Source organism: Mesoplodon densirostris, chromosome 18, assembly GCF_025265405.1.
Source record: "Mesoplodon densirostris isolate mMesDen1 chromosome 18, mMesDen1 primary haplotype, whole genome shotgun sequence".
Taxonomy (NCBI): Eukaryota; Metazoa; Chordata; class Mammalia; order Artiodactyla; family Ziphiidae; genus Mesoplodon; species Mesoplodon densirostris.
Genome location: NC_082678.1, coordinates 56,599,380 through 56,616,780, shown reverse-complemented (window position 1 = coordinate 56,616,780; position 17,401 = coordinate 56,599,380). Strand labels below are relative to the sequence as shown.

The following is a 17,401-nucleotide window of genomic DNA, read 5'->3' as shown; positions in this document are numbered from 1 at the left end:
TTATGTCGGGAGGAAAAAGGAAGGAGGCTGATAGGCATTTTATTTATTTGTTTGTTTGTTTGTTTGTTTGTTTTTGGCTGTGCTAGGTCTTCATTGCTGTGTGCGGGCTTTCTCTAGTTGCAGCGAGTGGGGCTACTCTTTGTTGCGGTGCGCCAGCTTCTCATTGCGGTGGCTTCTCTTGTTGCGGAGCATGGGCTCTAGGCACGCAGCCTTCAGTAGTTGTGGCACGCGAGCTCAGTAGTTGTGGCACGCGAGCTCAGTAGTTGTGGCATATGGGCTTAGTTGCTCCACGGCATGTAGGATCTTCCCGGACCAGGGCTAGAACCCATGTCCCCTGCACTGGCAGGCGGATTCTTAACCACTGAACCACCAGGGAAGGCCCTGATAGGCATTTTAAATGTTCCCTGTCTGAACCAAATCAGAGGCTCACAGGCATGGCATTACTCCTAAGGAAGCATGGATTATACTACATTCGTGCGGACCACACCAGAGATAAGATAGAAGTAGTGAGGGGAAGACCACTCAGAATCAAGGTGGCTATAGGATACATACTTTGCCATCTAGACAGCTGTGAGGATGTTGATACTTTTTATTGATACAAAATTGCTCAATTTGGTTAAAGAGTCCCTTAAATATCTCTTAAGTAAATTTAAACAATGTTCCAAGCTTTTTCCTATAAAATTAAGAAATAAGAAGAACTTTCAAAAAATAAACTTACTGGCTTTGTTTTCAATGTGGCAGAATGTTCCTCCAAATAGAGAAAACGTGACAGGACTTTAACATTTTACTTGATATTTTGCTCTCCAGATACAGCAAAAGATTAGAAGAAATTTGCTAGAGAGTCTATGAGGCAAGTTACCAGTAGGCAAGTTATGCTAACACCCAGAGGGGAGGAAGGCTTCCTCGGAGCAGCCCACATCCTCCAACACTGATTCACAGAAGCCTGATTTTCTTGATTCCCTCCCCCTAGGTTCCAAAGCCCCAGAAATCATCATCTAGTTCAGCAAAGCACACCATCAACAGTCCCACTTCTAGAAAGCAGAGATTGGAATGCTGGGCACATAACATTGATCAGGAAGCCAAGGTAAGCAAAGAAAGGGGAACCAGCAGAGAACACAGCTGGGGGAATCGAATGCTACCATATCCAGTTGTTATCCATAAAAGAGAGTAAGACCTACAGAAAGACAAATCCAAACAACTAAAATGGCTTTTCCCAGCTACCACCATTAATGCAGATGTGGGGTGGAGGGCCTGACCGCTGCCAAAGAAGGCAGATCAGAACGGAGCGCTTTTCCAGCCTTCGCTCCTGCTCCCTAAGTCACTGCTAGCTGGCCCTCAGCTCAAGCAGAGCAGTTAACTTCTTGATTTCCAAATCTCTGAGATGAGGGCAAAATAACTGATATTTCAAATGCAATTTAATGATATAAAAGCCTAGAGATGTTTACGAAGTTTTCCTTTGTTTTTTCAAGATAAATGTGAAATGCCAAAATAAAGAAAAGGACAAATCCATCTTTCTGGTTCACATCTTCAACCTTCCTCCTCCTCCTCCTCCTCCTCCTCTCTCTACTCCCCCTCGTCCCTCCCCTTCCCCTCCCTCCTCCCTCCTTCCCTCTCTCCCTATCCCTCCCCGTCCTATTCATCTAAACCCAAACATTAACAAACAGCTCTTTTCTCCAAAGAGCTCAGCCTGTTGGAAAGAAAGTTTGGCTACTATCCATGCAGGTAAGAAGTAATCGGGATGACAAGGTGGGGAAAAATAAGAACAGCAGCAAGTCAGAGTCCCGTTGGCGTACGCCTGTCCTGACTGGCAAAAGCAGAAAGCAAAGCCTCAAACCAGTTCTCTGACAGGGCCCAACGCCCCTGCAGCACCCCCGTGTAATTACACACTTGAGTGACTGGACTCTGAAGAAAATTGAAGGCCTGAGCTCCGAACAGCTGCCATTTTCTCTCTCCATCACACCAGCGTGATTACTTGAGAAATGAACAGCCCCAGCTCAAAGCTACTCCAGAATTCTCAGAGGAAATATGGCTCCGTGTTCCAATAATGAGATTCTTAAGGCAAGCGTTACTTACAATCACTCCGCAAAAGGAGCGAGCCAGGCCCCTATATCTTACAAATTAGAATTTAAGAAACCCAGCGACAGTCTTGGACGATCATTACTCTTCTGCAGCTCCAAGGATTCTGGACTTTGGTCTATTTTTAGTGCATAAAAACCGTTAAGTCCTTAAAAAGGTAATCATAATAACATGAAAACTCACCATAACTAGCTTCCTAAAAAGGCAAATTTTACTCCATTTTAGGTCCAAACTGACAAATTCTTCCACACCCTCATCATTACCTTTCTCTGCCAGAAAGTCTTGGTTTTATCCAAATGAGAATTAGCAATCCTTTTATTAAAATTTAAGGAAAAAAATCTAATTAGTCAGAGATTTCTTCCCTTTTCTGATTGAGAAAAAGAAAATCAGCAGGTTGCCAGAGATAATATCACTTCTTTGCCGAAAACTATCACTTGGAGAAGTTGAAATATTACATTGCGCTGTTATTGTTTTTTCCTTTCAAATGCATTTTCTGGTTTCCCCACCATCTAGCCATTCTAGGGTAGCAAAGGCAATGAACTCTCCCTGTGATTACGTATTTTTTTAAGTGGCTATTCTAAAAAATGTTATATCCTTGAGAGTTAGCCAGCTAGGCAGATAACTGAGTGAGTGGCACTGTTGTTAACCAGAGATGTGAGGTAGATAGTTTCCCTTCATTCCGAACCATGAAATAAAAAATAGCAGTGAAGATTTATAGTCTTTTTTTCCTCCAAGAAGAAATGAGGGAATTAAGGTACCAAGAATGCCAATTCCACAAAGGGACAAGGAAGAAAAGCACAGGAGCAAAAAGGTACTATAGTCTCCAAAAAACACAAACATGCAGCAGCAAGGCAATTAATTGCTCATGGGGTAGAGGGGCTCTAAGAATAGTCCTACTGTTCTCTGATTCCTAGAATTAACTCAACCAGAAAAACCGAGCAGTAGAGAACTTACAAATCATCTTTAAAAATCCTTAAGTCCACAAAAATTCTACCTACATCAGTCCTATTCACGTTTACTAGTCTCACCTCTCCTTCCCTCTTTCTACTAATTCTCATTTTCCTAGGTTATAGGGACAAAAGCTACTACCAATACAATAATCCGAGCTTAGATGTCCATGTAAATAAAACAGAAAGGGACCACAGAAGATGAGGAATACATTTAAATTTCTTTGGTGGGGGAGGAACAGTACTACATTTCTAACAGTTGCTTTTTTGTTATTCAGTTTTGGATGTGAGAGCATTCATGGAACAAACAAGCGTTATAACAGAAAAGTATACACTGGCTAGATAAGACTAAATTTTAAAGCTACTGTCACTAGTGACAAGAGGAAAAAGGAAGCATGGGGCATCTCTAAGCAGAGCGAAGAGATTTGAGTTCCCATGTAAGATTATATGCACAATTGGCAGAACAGTCCTTTTCTGACTGGAGCAGGTTCCTTAAGGTCAAGGACAAAGACAGATAGGAGAAACTGTTAATCTACAACCCAAGCCCCACTCATCCCACAATCACAAAAGGCAGGAGCTTCTCCTCTGACCACAGCTGCCACAAGGAGAAATGCTTTTTTCATATCATCAACCATCTTTACAGGTTCTGAAAAGTGGTACTCACAATAAGCATTGTGACCAGAAGATTCTTCTTGGTGACTTGAGCGTGAGAGAAGATGTAGTTCAGTACAGTGTTCATGTCACTCTTGTTCTCCTCCCGAAGGGCAAACACACATTTGTCATAGTGACCTGCAAGCAGCAAAAAGAAGTGATCCTCACCCACGTATGAATGTTCACGTTTACATTCTATTTGTTTGTTTTCTAATGTCTCTACTTAGAAAACTGATAAGAAGTGAGAAGAAATACCATAAGAGTTTTCTTAGATGGATATGTATAGAATTCGCAGTGTTGTTTAGTAAAAGCAACCCGAGGCTAGGAGTCAGGCAATCCGGTATAAGACCTGGGCTCAAAGCCTAGCTCTGTTACCAATTTACTGTATGCTCCTGGGCAAGTCACTTTACCTCTCTAAGGTTTATTTTCATTAAAAAAATTTTTGACAGATCGGGGAAGGGTGCATCTTACTGAGGAGTTGGGGATAACCCCAACCCCCTACCCTGACTCTAAACTCTCTTATTTAGCTTCCTGGAATGATTTCCTTACAAGAGAGGGTTCGGCTGCTTAAAAACAAACGTCAATACCATTAAACCCCAGCTAGAGATTCTGGCTCCATGTCTGACTTACTGAAAATGTTTCACCCTAACTAGGAGGAACAGTTTTAGCTCAAAAATAAAACACCAAACTTATCAATGTCCACAAGAAGGATGGCTGCTACCTCTGGAACCAATATTTTCCCCCGGAAGTCCATAAAGCAGCTAAGCAATGCCTAGGAATTCCAAATCCAAACTAAGGCATAGATCAGGGAGAACCTTGCATGAAGTCAAAAGGTCTGTAGGGAGAGTACAGTTGTGTATATTTTCATTGGCCTTTCACAAGGCCACCAGGGGCAGGTTAGTTCTGCCTAGCAGAGCTATGTTTTGCAACAGAAGCGTAAGCTTCAGGTATACTGTAGTGATATCTACCATGGGATACAAGTAATACTCAGTTCTTTAAAAACAGCTTACCTCAGAATTAAATTTCCAAGCAAAGGAGAATTAATGTTTGAATAGTCTCAAGGGTCAGAATTCTATGAAAATAGTAAAGGATTATCACCTTACTTCAGCCTGCAGGTTAGGTTACAAACCAAAACAGTGGCATTCAAACTGCATTACCATGGATTCCTCAGATACTGAATACAATCAACCAAGGCAACTCTGCTTTTATCTATTTTAAATATTAGAGATTGACATAAGATTTCTTTTCAAAATAAAACTAAATATATTTGAAAAACAGTGGGCTACAATATTTAGAGAGCTGCTAATGTCATAAAAGACCCACTTAGAACAAAATGGAAGCTGTTTAAAAATTGGTTGTCCTATATAAATTCATATTTCTCCTGACCAAAACTTAGCTTTGAAGTGACAACAGAAATATATCTTGGTAACAGAAATTACTAGAACTGGGGGAAATAAAAAGAATATTTACCCAAGGAGAGGCAGTGGAGACACTAAGCAGAAAGAAAGCAACGATACCAAGTGCCTCTTTCTAAAAACTTTTTATTGTGAAGTATACATACCAAAGAATAAACACCCAAGTAACTACCGTCTATCTTAACAGAACATTTTTAGTATCTCTGAAGGATCCAATGTGCTCCTCCTCAAAATCAACCACTAAGCTGAATTTTATGTTAATCATTCTTTTGCTCCTCTTTACATTTATCACAAATGTATACATAGTTTCACTTTTCCTGTTTTCAACTTGATAACAATGGAATCATTGTGTATGGATCATTCTGTAACTTGTTTCTTTCCCTCACCATTATGTTTTTGAGATTCACCTTCTGTTCATGTGTGTAGCTTGGTTCATCTGTTTTCACTGCTGCAGAGTAATCCACTGCAGGAATATACTAAAATTCAATTATCTATTCTACTTGTGTATATTTGGGTTGTTTCCAGTCTTTTTTGCTATTCATGAATAACATTGCCACAAACAGTACTGTATATGTGTCCTTAATAAACAAGTATAAAAGTTTTTCTAGAGTATATCATCGAAAAGTGAAATTGCTAGGTTGAAAAGTATAAATAAGTTGAACTCCATTAGGTACTGACAAACTGTTTTCCAAAGTGGTTGTACCAATTTGCATTCCTGCTTACAGAAGTGGTGGAAGATGATGTGAAATTCAAATTTTTGCCAATCTTACTGTGGTTTTGGTTCACATTTCTCTAATTAGTAATAAGACTGAACATCTTTTTATGAGTTTGTGGATTATTTATGCTTCCTCTTTGGTGAATTATCTTTTTATATCTTTTGCCCATTTTTCTATTAGGTTGTCTTTTACTTATTGATTCAAAGCAGTGCTCTATAGATTACAGATACTAATCCTTTCTTAATTGTCATGATTTGTAAATATTTTCTTCCACATTGTGGCTTGTAGTTTCAGTCTTTTTATGGTATCTTTTCACTAACAAAAGTTCTTACGTGAGGTCAAATTACTTATCCTTTTCCTTTATAGTCTGTACTTGCTGGTCATTTTTTTTTTAAGTTACCAGTAATTTAAAATATATATTTATTTATTTATTTGGCTGCACCCGGTCTTAGTTGCGGCACGTGGGATCTCCGTTACCAGCATGCAGGATCTTGGTTGCAGCATTCGGGATCTAGTTCCCTGACCAGGGATGGAACCCGGGCCCCCTGCATTGGAAGTGTGGAGTCTTAGCCACTGGACCACCAGGGAAATCCCTGTACTTACTGGTCTTATATGACAAAATCTTCTCTGCCCTGAGGTCATAAGGATATTCTCCTAAAAATTTAGTAGCTTTGCCTCTTTAGTATATGTTTAAGTTTTCAATTCATCTGGAATTGATTTTTGTGTGTATCGTCTAGGTTAGGGATCATTTTTTTTTGGCAAATGAATAATCCTTTGTCCCAGCATCATTTATTGAAACGTCTATCCTTTCCTCATGATTTACAATACCTGCTCTGCTGTAAAGTAAGTTTTCACATATGCTTGCATCTGCTTCTGGGTTAACAGAACCAGTGTTCCATTGTTCTATTAATCTGCCCCTACACCAATATCACAATCTCTTCATTAATATGGCTTTATATTAAAATTTGATATTTAACTGGACAAATACCTCCACAGTGTATTTCTTTAGGAGAATCTTGGTTACCTTTCCTTTCATGTAAATTATAGAATTAGCTTGACAAATTCCACAAAAATACACTAGTAAGATTTTTATCGGAATGTCAATGAATCTACAGAGGAATTCAGGGATAATCAACACTTTGCAAATATATATTCCAACCTAAGGCCATGATATTTATTTAGATCTTCTTTATTATTTTTACTGATTATAATTTTCTCCAAAAGAGGCTGCACATTTTTTGTTAGACTTACTCCTTAGAATTTCATATTTTGTGTTGCTATTTTAAATGGAATATTTTTCCAAACTGCTCATCTAAATGATTGTTCCACTATAAAATTTGAATTTTGTAAATTGACTTTTGTATCCAGCAACTTTGTTAGATTTTAAATAATTCTAATAATAAATATGTGGATTTTTTGAGGCTTTCTAGGTAGACCTCATATCATATCTAATAGTGGCTGATTTACTTCCTTACTCCTTTCTAATCCTCATACCTTTTCATTATTTTTCTTGTCTTACTGCACTGGCTGGGATATCCAGTATGATGCTGAATAGCAGTAATGATAGTATGTGTTGTTGTCTTATTCCTAATCCTAAAGAGAATGCTTTCAGCATCTTACCACTAAGTATGATGCATCCTATAGATTTTTTTGTAGGAGAACGTTACATGATGAAAAGTTCCATTTCATTCTTAGTTGGCTAAGAATTTATCATGAATGCATATTAAATTTTGTCAGATACTTTTATCATCCATATCTTAAGATGATGGCCATGTTTTTTCCTGTTTTAGTCTATTACATGATAAATAACATTAATCGGTTTTTCAAACATGAATCAAGCTTGCACCAGTGGGATAAAGCCAACTTTGTTGTGATCTATTATTTCACACATTGCTGCATTTAGTTTGCAATATTTACTTGAGTACTTCTCCTTGTCATGAGTGGGAGAGTCATCCTTTAAGGACTGGAAAAGGGAGCAAGACTGATAAAAGAAAATATTAGGTAATCTTTCAAATTCTGTGGTGTTTCACTGCCATCTTGTGGCAGAAAGCAGTATCAGCAGTATGTAGCTTTAAAATCAGCCAGGGTGTTTTAGAGACTTTGTACATCATTTAGTAAAGCTCTACAGAGAAAGCCAGGGATAAATTCCACCTAACTGATACACTGAAAAGCACTGGAAAATCTGAGCCTTTTTCAGAGGCCTGTGGTTCAATCCATGGATTAGCTGCTGAGAGGCAAGCTCTCTGGATAGGGTTTCTCAATTTCAGCCTGGTCGTGACTCAACCAGCTCTCACTGTACAAGGTCAAGAAGATGCCAATCTTCTGCTAGAAAAATTTTCTCAGCCCTCTCCCAGAAGCACACTGGATTCACAATCTCATCAAGCTGTGTTTTGTTGTTGTTCTTTCTTTGGTGCTAGTGAGATATAGAGGTTTAATTTTTAAGGGACTGGTGAAAGGAGGAAGAGTTTGTTAATGTCAAGTGTTAGTGACAGGATGGACTGGCTCAGCTGTTGCTCAGTCCTCGAGGGAATTGTTCCCAGATACAGAGTCCTCAGGAAGGAACTTACCGTTCTGGAATTGCGTCTCTACTCGCAGGTACTGCCGCAGCAGGTCCATCACCACAGCCTTCATGTGGCCTCGGATACCACTGCGGTACCTGGGCAAACAGAAAAAGGTCCCCACTGAAAATCCTGACAGGCTAACACTGTTAAATAACAGACTATTACATAATAAACCCAGAGCCCAGATTTACTAGACTTTCTACCGAACTGCTTTCCTTCTAATACAGGACAGGACAGGAGACAGCCTAGAAACAACTAACCAGATCAATTTAAATTCAAGTCTAAAAGAAATATGGCTACAGACAAGATTTCTTTTTTCTTATAAAGGAATCAAGAAAAAAAAGAGTGCAAAACAAAACCAAAAAACACTTGATAGCCCTACCTACCAACACCCTGGTTCAGTCCCCATTGCTAAGTTGAAACGATCACCACACCCTTGAAGTGGTTAAGGGGTATCTGAAAAGTTTATGAATATCTTAAAGTTGAAAATGTCCTCTGAAGGTTCCTTTAATCCAACAGTTGAGTCCATAAGCTAAGGAGAATAAATGTCAAATGGGGCCCTATGCCAGAAGAAAAATTAGGAGTTTCATGGAAATTGCAAGGAAAAAGAAAACGATGAGATTGCTGTGCCTTAATAATTGACAGAAAGATGCAGAATAAAGTCATCAGAAACACTGAGTATGGGAGCTAGCTCACGATTCTAAGATATTTAGTAGATATAACATATTTTCTAAGATAGAGGTGCTTTTTAATTTCTCTAAGTCAAACCTGAAGTAAACCTCTTTGTAACTACTTAGAAGAAGGGAAGGTATGGGGATGCGCAGGTCTGGGAATCTGGAGTTCCATGTAACTACCTCTGCACCAGCTGGACAATGCTCTGAGTGTTCATGAAGAAGACTTCCCGTTCAGATTTCCGGTTCAATGTAGCTGCGTGGCTATCTAGGATGTTGGCAATCTAAAGTATAAGAAAAGGAAATAAAATGAAGCCCAGCCCTGTAAAGGGACCCAAAGCATTAGCCTGCATAGCATCAACACTAGGAATCTTCTTAATTTTAACATGACAGTTTCTATCTTTCACATGTTGAGAGTAGCTGCAAGTTACCTGGTATAGTTTAGGGGCTCATTCATGATAAATAAGAAAGCAAAGGGTAATAAGTATGCTGCTGAGATAGTAAGGAAGTCTCTGATGATAGAACTACAAATATCCTCCTACTTTAAATTCACAAAAATACTTCTAATTAAGGCACAGCCCCAAGAACAAAACGCTATGGGATACATGGCCAATATGCTTTCCTCTTAACCACAGATACTTTACATTTCACACACAGTACTTACCTTATTGGGCTTGTATCATGAAGCAGTTTTGTAAAGGGCACAATGCTTAAAACTTCAAAAGCACAACATCCAGACAGTAAGGAGGATCCAAACAGGAAGGAATCCTACAACATGAACTCTAGCATGGGCAGCCAGTAGAAAATGACAGTGTTACCCTATAAATACCTGCTGGCTGGGAAACTGACAGAGGACTGATGTGATGTTGCTAGCATACTGAGCCATTTCCTTCTTGATAGACTTCTCCACATTGAGGGGGATACGACCAGAGACACTGGTCATGATATCCTGCAGTTCTAGGAGAGGCAAGGAGGGATCTCTGAGGGTCTTCATCAACCGTTCAACCCAGTCTTTCACCTGAGAAGAAGGAAATAATAAAATAGGAACCAGACAAAATTAACACAATCCCCCAAATAAAACAATATATCTGAATTCACTACCATATAGTACAGGCGTACTGTGCTTTACTGTGCGTTGCTTTATTGCACTTCGCAAATATTGCATTTTTTACAAATTTCAATTTGTAAAACCCTGTGTTGAGCACCATTTTCCCAACAGCATTTGCTCACTTCATGTCTCTGTGTCACATTTTAGTAATTCTTGCACTGCTTCAAACCCTCCACCAGCAAAAAGATTACAACTCAATGAAGGCTCAGATGATAGTTAGCATTTATTAGCAACAGAGCATTTTTTAATTTAGGCATGTACATTTTTTTAGACATAATGCTATTGCACACTTAATAGAGTACAGTATAGTGTAAACATAACTTTTCTATGCACTGGGAAGCCAAAAATTTCATGTGACTTGCTTTCTTGTAATACATGCTTTATTGCGGTGGTCTGGAACCAAACCCACAATATCTCCGAGGTCTGCCTGTACTTACTTTGAAGTTGCAATATAAGCACCTAACATGGTCTTTATTCTCTGGTTTAAATTCCAATTAAATGCGAAGTCAATAACAGAGATAAGAAGCAAGGATTTAAAGACTTCAAATTCCACAGCTAATGGTGGGAGAGTTTTGGATCAAACAGCTTTCTTTTTCTCCCTCTTAAAAAAAAAAAATCCTTACGTGACTTTTAAACAATCTTAGAGAACAGGTACCCTATTATGTATACGCCTTCCCCCACACCACCTCCCCAAGAAAAGTGATTCATACCCTGCTGCTAAAGAAAGGATCTGGAAGGCAGTATCCATTCATCACGTTGACCAAATTATCCAGGACATAGTGGAATACTCGATGGAGCTTCTCGCCTCTGAGTGCTGTGCTCTGGATCCGTGGCAGACTGCCTGTGTGAAGCTCAGCCTGTCAATCCCAATGAGAGATCAAGTCATCCACTACCTTCTATTCAGGGTACAAACACACCACTGCAACTTAGATTCATCATGCAAAATCAAGACTCCTCTTCACCATACCCAGTTACAAAGAGAGAAGGCAACGGAGGAAGCATCATAAAGAAGATCACGGAATCTTAGTATCATAATAACTCTTACAAATTCTAGTTCCATAATACCAAAGGCACACATATAAGCCATAAGATCGGGCTAAAAAGCTTAAGGAAAAACTGGAAAACCAAGGACTGAAATCACTTGCCTTTCCAAACTACTGTTACCATGTAATCAGCTCTTGGAGAGCAATATTAAAAGTATCTTCCTACTCACCTGCTGGACCTTGCTGGGGTTGTCCAGCTGCATTTTGGCTATTACACAGCCTGGGTCAAGAGCTGCTCCAGGCCGCTTGACATAATGGATACAGCCAGACTCTGCAGCTGTTAAGGTCATTACCATCTTCATGACCTACAGTGAAAAATAAAATCTCTTAGGACTTAGCCTTAGGGATTAATGACAGCCACTGATACTTCCCCTTTCTATTTTCTATTTCCTTTCTGTTACTCTTGAGGCCTAGTCAATCCCAGCCAACTCTTGTCCCACCTTCCCTCCCATGGCCCGGAAGCCCAATCACCACCCTGACCTCGATCTCAGCATAGCACTGGCCAGCGAACACATGGCCTCCATCCTCCACAATGTACTGGATTAACTTCCCAGCAGAAGGTGAGCGCATCACTGAAGGGTCATTTTCCTTCTCAAACACACAGGTTTTGTTGCCAATCGTGATGCGATACCTAGGAGATAAGTGGGAGTATGTAAGTCAATAAAGCACCTCAAATTGTAAAAGATAATGGTAGGATAATGTCAATCTTAAAAAAAAAACCTGGGGCTTCCCTGGTGGCGCAGTGGTTGAGAGTCTGCCTGCCGATGCAGGGGACGCGGGTTCATGCCCCGGTCCGAGAAGATCCCACATGCCACGGAGCGGCTAGGCCCGTGAGCCACGGCCGCTGAGCCTGCGCGTCTGGAGCCTGTGCTCCGCAACGGGAAAGGACACAACAGTGAGAGGCCCACATACCGCAAAAAAAAACCAGAAAAGAAAACCTGAGGGCTTCCCCAGTGGCGCAGTGCTTAGGAATTCGCCTGCCATGCAGGGGACACCGGTTTGAGCCCTGGTCCGGGAAGATCCCACATGCTGAGAAGCGGCTAGGCCCGTGCGCCAGAACTGCTGAGCCTGTGCCCTGGAGCCTGCGAGCCACAACTACTGAGCCCACGAGCCACAACTACTGAAGCCCGTGTGCCTGGAGCCCATGCTCCACAACAAAAGAAGCCACCGCAATGAGAAACCCACGCACTGCAACGAAGAGTGGTCCCTGCTCGCCGCAACTAGAGAAAGCCCGTGTGTAGCAGTGAGGACCCAGTGCAGCCAAGAATAAAAAAAAAATAAATAGGAAAAAAAAAAAAAAAAGAAAACCTGAAAACTTCATTCTACACACACACACACACACACACACACACACACACAGCATTTATTGGATCCTTTTTAAAAATTAATTAATTAATTAATTAATTTGGTTGCACTGGGTCTTAGTTGCAGCTCACAGGCTCCTATAGTTGCGGCTCGCTGGCTCCTTAGTTGAGGCAGGTGGGCTCCTCAGTTGCGGCATGCATGTGGGATCTAGTTCCCTGACCAGGGATCCAACCCGGGCCCCCTGCATTGGGAGCGCAGAGTCTTAACCACTGTGCCACCAGGGAAGTCCCTTGCATCTTTGTTTACAATGCCAAATAACCCAAATTTCCTTCAATAAGCGTCAGATTAAATGAATTATGATACATCCATATAATGGAATAATATACAACCATTAAAAATAGGTACTTCCATCAAGAAAAAAAAAATGAAGGTGATGCTGATGTAATAGCTACCATTTTTTGAACTCTTACTATATCACAGACAATGTTCTACAACCTTTCCATGTGTTAATTCAGTTAATTACCACAGCCACACTGCATGATTGGTGTTGAACAGTATAAAAAATGTTAAAGGAAAAAATAAGGTACAGAACTAAATGTTATTTTTATTTGTGAATATACTTAAAAGAAAAACAGTATGTACATATATGTAACTTGTATATACGTACAAAATTACTGCAAAAACATATGAGACTGTTAACAGCGGTAGCATATTAAAAAAGGGAATTTATTTTTCATGGTCTGCCCACACAGGAGTGGCAGAGACAATTTTTTTAAATTCATTCATTCGTTCGTTCGTTCATTTATTTATTTATTTATTTATGGCTACGTTGGGTCTTCGTTGCTGAGCGTGGGCTTCCTCTAGTTGCGGCGAGTGGGAGCTGCTCTTCGTGTGGTGCGTGGTCTTCTCATTGCCGGGGCTTCAGTAGTTGTGGCATGCGGGCTTTGGTAGTTGTGGCTCGCAGGCTCTAGAGCACAGGCTTAGTAGTTGTGGCACACGGGCTTAGTTGCTCCGCAGCATGTGGGACCTTCCAGATCCAGGGCTCGAACCTGTGTCCCCTGCATTGGCAGGCGAATTCTTAACCACTGCGCCACCAGGGAAGCCCAGAGACAACGTTTTTAATTATAAATACTTCTTAATACTCTTGAAATTTTTGTTAAGTGCATGTACTATTTTTTTTTAATTAGTATAGAATCCACAAAAAGACCCTGAAAAATCCCAAGAGTTAGTGACTACTGAGAGACAAGATTGATACAATGACCAGCAAATGGACCTTAAACAGCCACTCACCTATCCACCTCCTCCTTCATGTACGTGGTATAACTGCTGCCATCATAGGACAAGAGCAGTCCTCCATCACTCAGCCGATGCACATCTACTTCCACACACGAGCCATTCATGATCACCACGTAGGAGTTCGGGGACTGTCGAGTCACCTGTAGGAAATGAGAACCCAAAGAGACAAGTCAGTGTGTCCCTTCCAGGGGGAGTCCCAGACAAAATTTCGGTATCTTAGAGATCTAGGTGAGAAAGCTCTGCCAGAGAGGAAGGAAATTCATGGCACTGGTGTTCTGAACACTAGTGTCTGTGGACATGGCTCAGCCTTGCTGCAAACAAAGAGGGGGGACCTTAGATGCATCTCCCTGCTCTGGTTGCTCTCTGTCTCCTTTATCTCTTGGCTGCATATGTGAAATTAAGCAACAGCTAAAACATTTTCAGGGAATCATAAAATACTGCTTTGACACAAGGCTACTGACACTAATGATGAGTATAATTTCACTAACACCCAGCCCTGCAGTAAACCAAACTTTCACACCACCTCTTTTTTTTTTTTTTTCCTGTGGTACGCGGGCCTCTCACTATTGTGGCCTCTCCCGTTGCGGAGCACAGGCTCCGGATGTGCAGGCTCAGTGGCCATGGCTCAGGGGCCTAGCCGCTCCATGGCATGTGGGATCTTCCCAGACCGGGGCATGAACCCGTGTCCCCTGCATCGGCAGGCGGACCCTCAACCACTGTGCCACCAGGGAAGCCCTCACCCCATCTCTTGACATAAAGGAAGCAAGTTGACAAAGAGAGAGGCAAAAAGTACAACGTTGGCTTCAGTGGGGTTCAGCATACCTTCAGTACATACTTGACACCCTCATAGATAAGTTCAACATCTACTGTGTTCAGAAGTGTATGAGCAGAAAGGACTTGACCCCTGAAAGAACAACAATGTGAGAGACACTTCCAGAAAGTTCTAAAAGTTTACAAGGGAATCTCAAAGGTTATCAGTTATAGCATTTCCTGGAATATTAAGACTGAAAACAACCTAAAGGACCATCATGAGTAAGGGACTGATATATAAATTACCAAAAAGCCATATAATGGAATATTATGCAGCCATTAAAAAAGAAAGATGAAGCTCTTTATGCACTAATATGAAATACTCTCTAAAATACACTGTTAAATGAAAAAAGCAAGTGAAATTGTGTAGGATAGCTTCAGAGTATGCTACCACTTGTGTTTAAAAAAAATAGGTGGTAGGAAGAAACAAATATTACATATATATGCTTATATAACTTACCATATGTCTGAAAGATTACAGACAAAAACTGGTAATGTGGGTTGCCTACAGGGAAGGAAACTGGGTGGCCAGGGAACAGAGGTAAGAAGGAGACCTTTCACTACATACCTTTTTGTGCCTTTTGAATTTTAAACCATGTGAATATATTACCTGTTCTTAAAAAAAAATAAAATTAAAACTTAAAAAAAGAGAAAAGCTCCAGTGCAATCAACCCTCATCTACCCCTATTAACTGAATTTTATTTGGGGTCTTAAAAAAAAAAGGCAGTAGGCCACGGCTGGGTGTAGGGGAAAGGGAAGGACATTGCCAAGGAAGGAAAGAAACACTATCAAGAAAGACTTTGATGATAATTAAAGGAGGGAGTAAAAATGCAAGTGAGGCAAGTTGTTAATAATGGGTGAATCTGGACAAAGAATACATAGAAGTTGTTTGTATTATTCACGCAATTCTTCTGTAAGTCTGAAATTATTACAAAACACAAGTTTTAAAAATAAATTTAAAGTAACGTTAAAAAGGTAAGGGGAGCTCGTAGAGGAGAGATTACGTGTGACATATCTGTACACCAGTAGGGAAACCATTTACCTAGGTTAGAGATTGCATGTTGAAGAATAGAAATGAGTATGGCTCGAGTGGTAAAAAGGCTCCATAGTATATAGGGAGTTGGAAGTCACTCTGAGGGATTTAGATCTGATACAGAAGGGAAATGTGAGCTGATGAAGGTTTTAGTGCATAAGTGTAACATAGTGAAAGATTTTCATGGTAAGACTTGAACAACTGAAATCTCAGTTCAATTTTAAAAATTTTGTTTCTTTTCTTCCTTTCAGACACCTCAAAATAGAGCTGATGTAAGTCTAACAACACAGAAAGAATTAAAGTGCCTGTGATTAAAGTGCTATAAAATGATTAGCCTTGTGGACAATTCCTCCAGGGACTCAAAGGCAGAGCTCAGTCTTTAGAACCAGTGTTGGAAATAAGTTTAGCCCCACACATACTTGAAAGACTCATGAGGTCATCTTGAATATCAGCCTCAATTATTAATTCCTGAAATTTTGCAGGTCATATATGAAATATTCAGGGTTCCTTGCTAGAATAAAACACCAGATTTTCATCACCAGGGCTTGGAGAAATGTGATGCTTGTACAGAACAGAATGTTTACTTCAGCTGGACTCCAGTTTTTAAAAAGCAACCTATTCTAACTGTGGTATAAACCAATTTCTAGAATCTGCCCTTAGAACCCCAAAATCATTTGCCATAAACTCCTACATCCCTTCTCTCCCCTGCCTCCATGGTCAGTGAGTAACAAGTAGCACTCACAAGCTGCCAGGAACAGAGAAAAGAATAAATGGGCCTCAGTCCTGCACTCAGGACCACTGGTTAGCTTGCACAGACTATGAGAAGCAAAGCCTACCTCTCTAAGGAGTGAAGGAAGTTGGAGATGCTATTCCGCAGGCTCACATCTGCCACGTGGAGAGCCCCACACACAACTCCCAACATGGTGTCAGGTCGCTCTGCCTGAAAAGAAGGAAAAGAGGGCAGATCAAAAGCAGGGTCACTTGGCACCATGGCCCCTCAATTTAAATCAGGCTCAAATGTGCTGTGAAGAATCAGCTACCATTGAGAGTCTCCATCCTTATTGTTCAACTGATTTTTTTTTTAACATTTACTCTTTTTTTTAAAGTATTTTTTTTTAATTTTTATTTATTTTATTTATTGATTTTTGGCTGCATTGGGTCTTCGTTGCTGCACGTGGGCTTTCTCTAGTTGAGGTGAGCAGGGGCTACTCTTCATTGTGGTGCGTGGGCTTCTCATTGTGGTGGCTTCTCTTGTTTCAGAGCACGGGCTCTAGGCGTGCAGGCTTCAGTAGTTGCAGTATGCGGGCTCAGTAGTTGTGGCTTATGGGCCCTAGAGTGCAGGCTCAGTAGTTGTGGCACAAGGGCTTAGTTGCTCCGTGGCATGTAGGATCTTCCTGGATCAGGGCTCGAACCCGTGTCCCCCTGCATAGGCAGGCGGATTCTTAACCACTGTGCTACCAGGGAAGCCCCCAACTGATTTTTGAGACAAAAACACTTTTATTTTTAGAATCTGAATAGAGGTCTTATTCGAATAGAGATGAAGAACACCTTTCCCTCCACCCTCCCTAAGATTTCCACTGAGCCAATCGAAGAGTAGCTCAAAAACAAGCTTTTGTCACAAATAAACTTCAAAAGGTACAAAGATTTGGCTACTGATAATCTCAAAGAAAAATGGTGCATAACCAAAATTTGGACCTCCAACTAATTTACATGAATCTAACAATTTTATACAAAATCTTGAGTAATTTATATTAGCCCAGCAATTCAGG

The 17,401-nt window shown here is 40.6% G+C and overlaps 1 protein-coding gene across 3 annotated transcripts in view; it reads right to left on the bottom strand.

Moving 5' to 3' along the window:
* ACACA (acetyl-CoA carboxylase alpha) overlaps positions 1-17,401 on the bottom strand; it is a 236,979-nt gene that overhangs the window by 134,366 nt on the left and 85,212 nt on the right. For all 3 annotated transcript variants that reach the window (XM_060081582.1, XM_060081580.1, XM_060081581.1), the window contains exons 16-25: positions 16,469-16,572; positions 14,612-14,693; positions 13,784-13,929; positions 11,669-11,819; positions 11,359-11,493; positions 10,856-11,002; positions 9,867-10,055; positions 9,221-9,321; positions 8,373-8,461; positions 3,688-3,812 (exon numbers count right to left, since the gene is read on the bottom strand). In XM_060081582.1, coding sequence (XP_059937565.1) covers positions 3,688-3,812; positions 8,373-8,461; positions 9,221-9,321; positions 9,867-10,055; positions 10,856-11,002; positions 11,359-11,493; positions 11,669-11,819; positions 13,784-13,929; positions 14,612-14,693; positions 16,469-16,572 — 1,269 coding nt within the window. The remainder of the gene's footprint in view (positions 1-3,687; positions 3,813-8,372; positions 8,462-9,220; positions 9,322-9,866; positions 10,056-10,855; positions 11,003-11,358; positions 11,494-11,668; positions 11,820-13,783; positions 13,930-14,611; positions 14,694-16,468; positions 16,573-17,401) is intronic.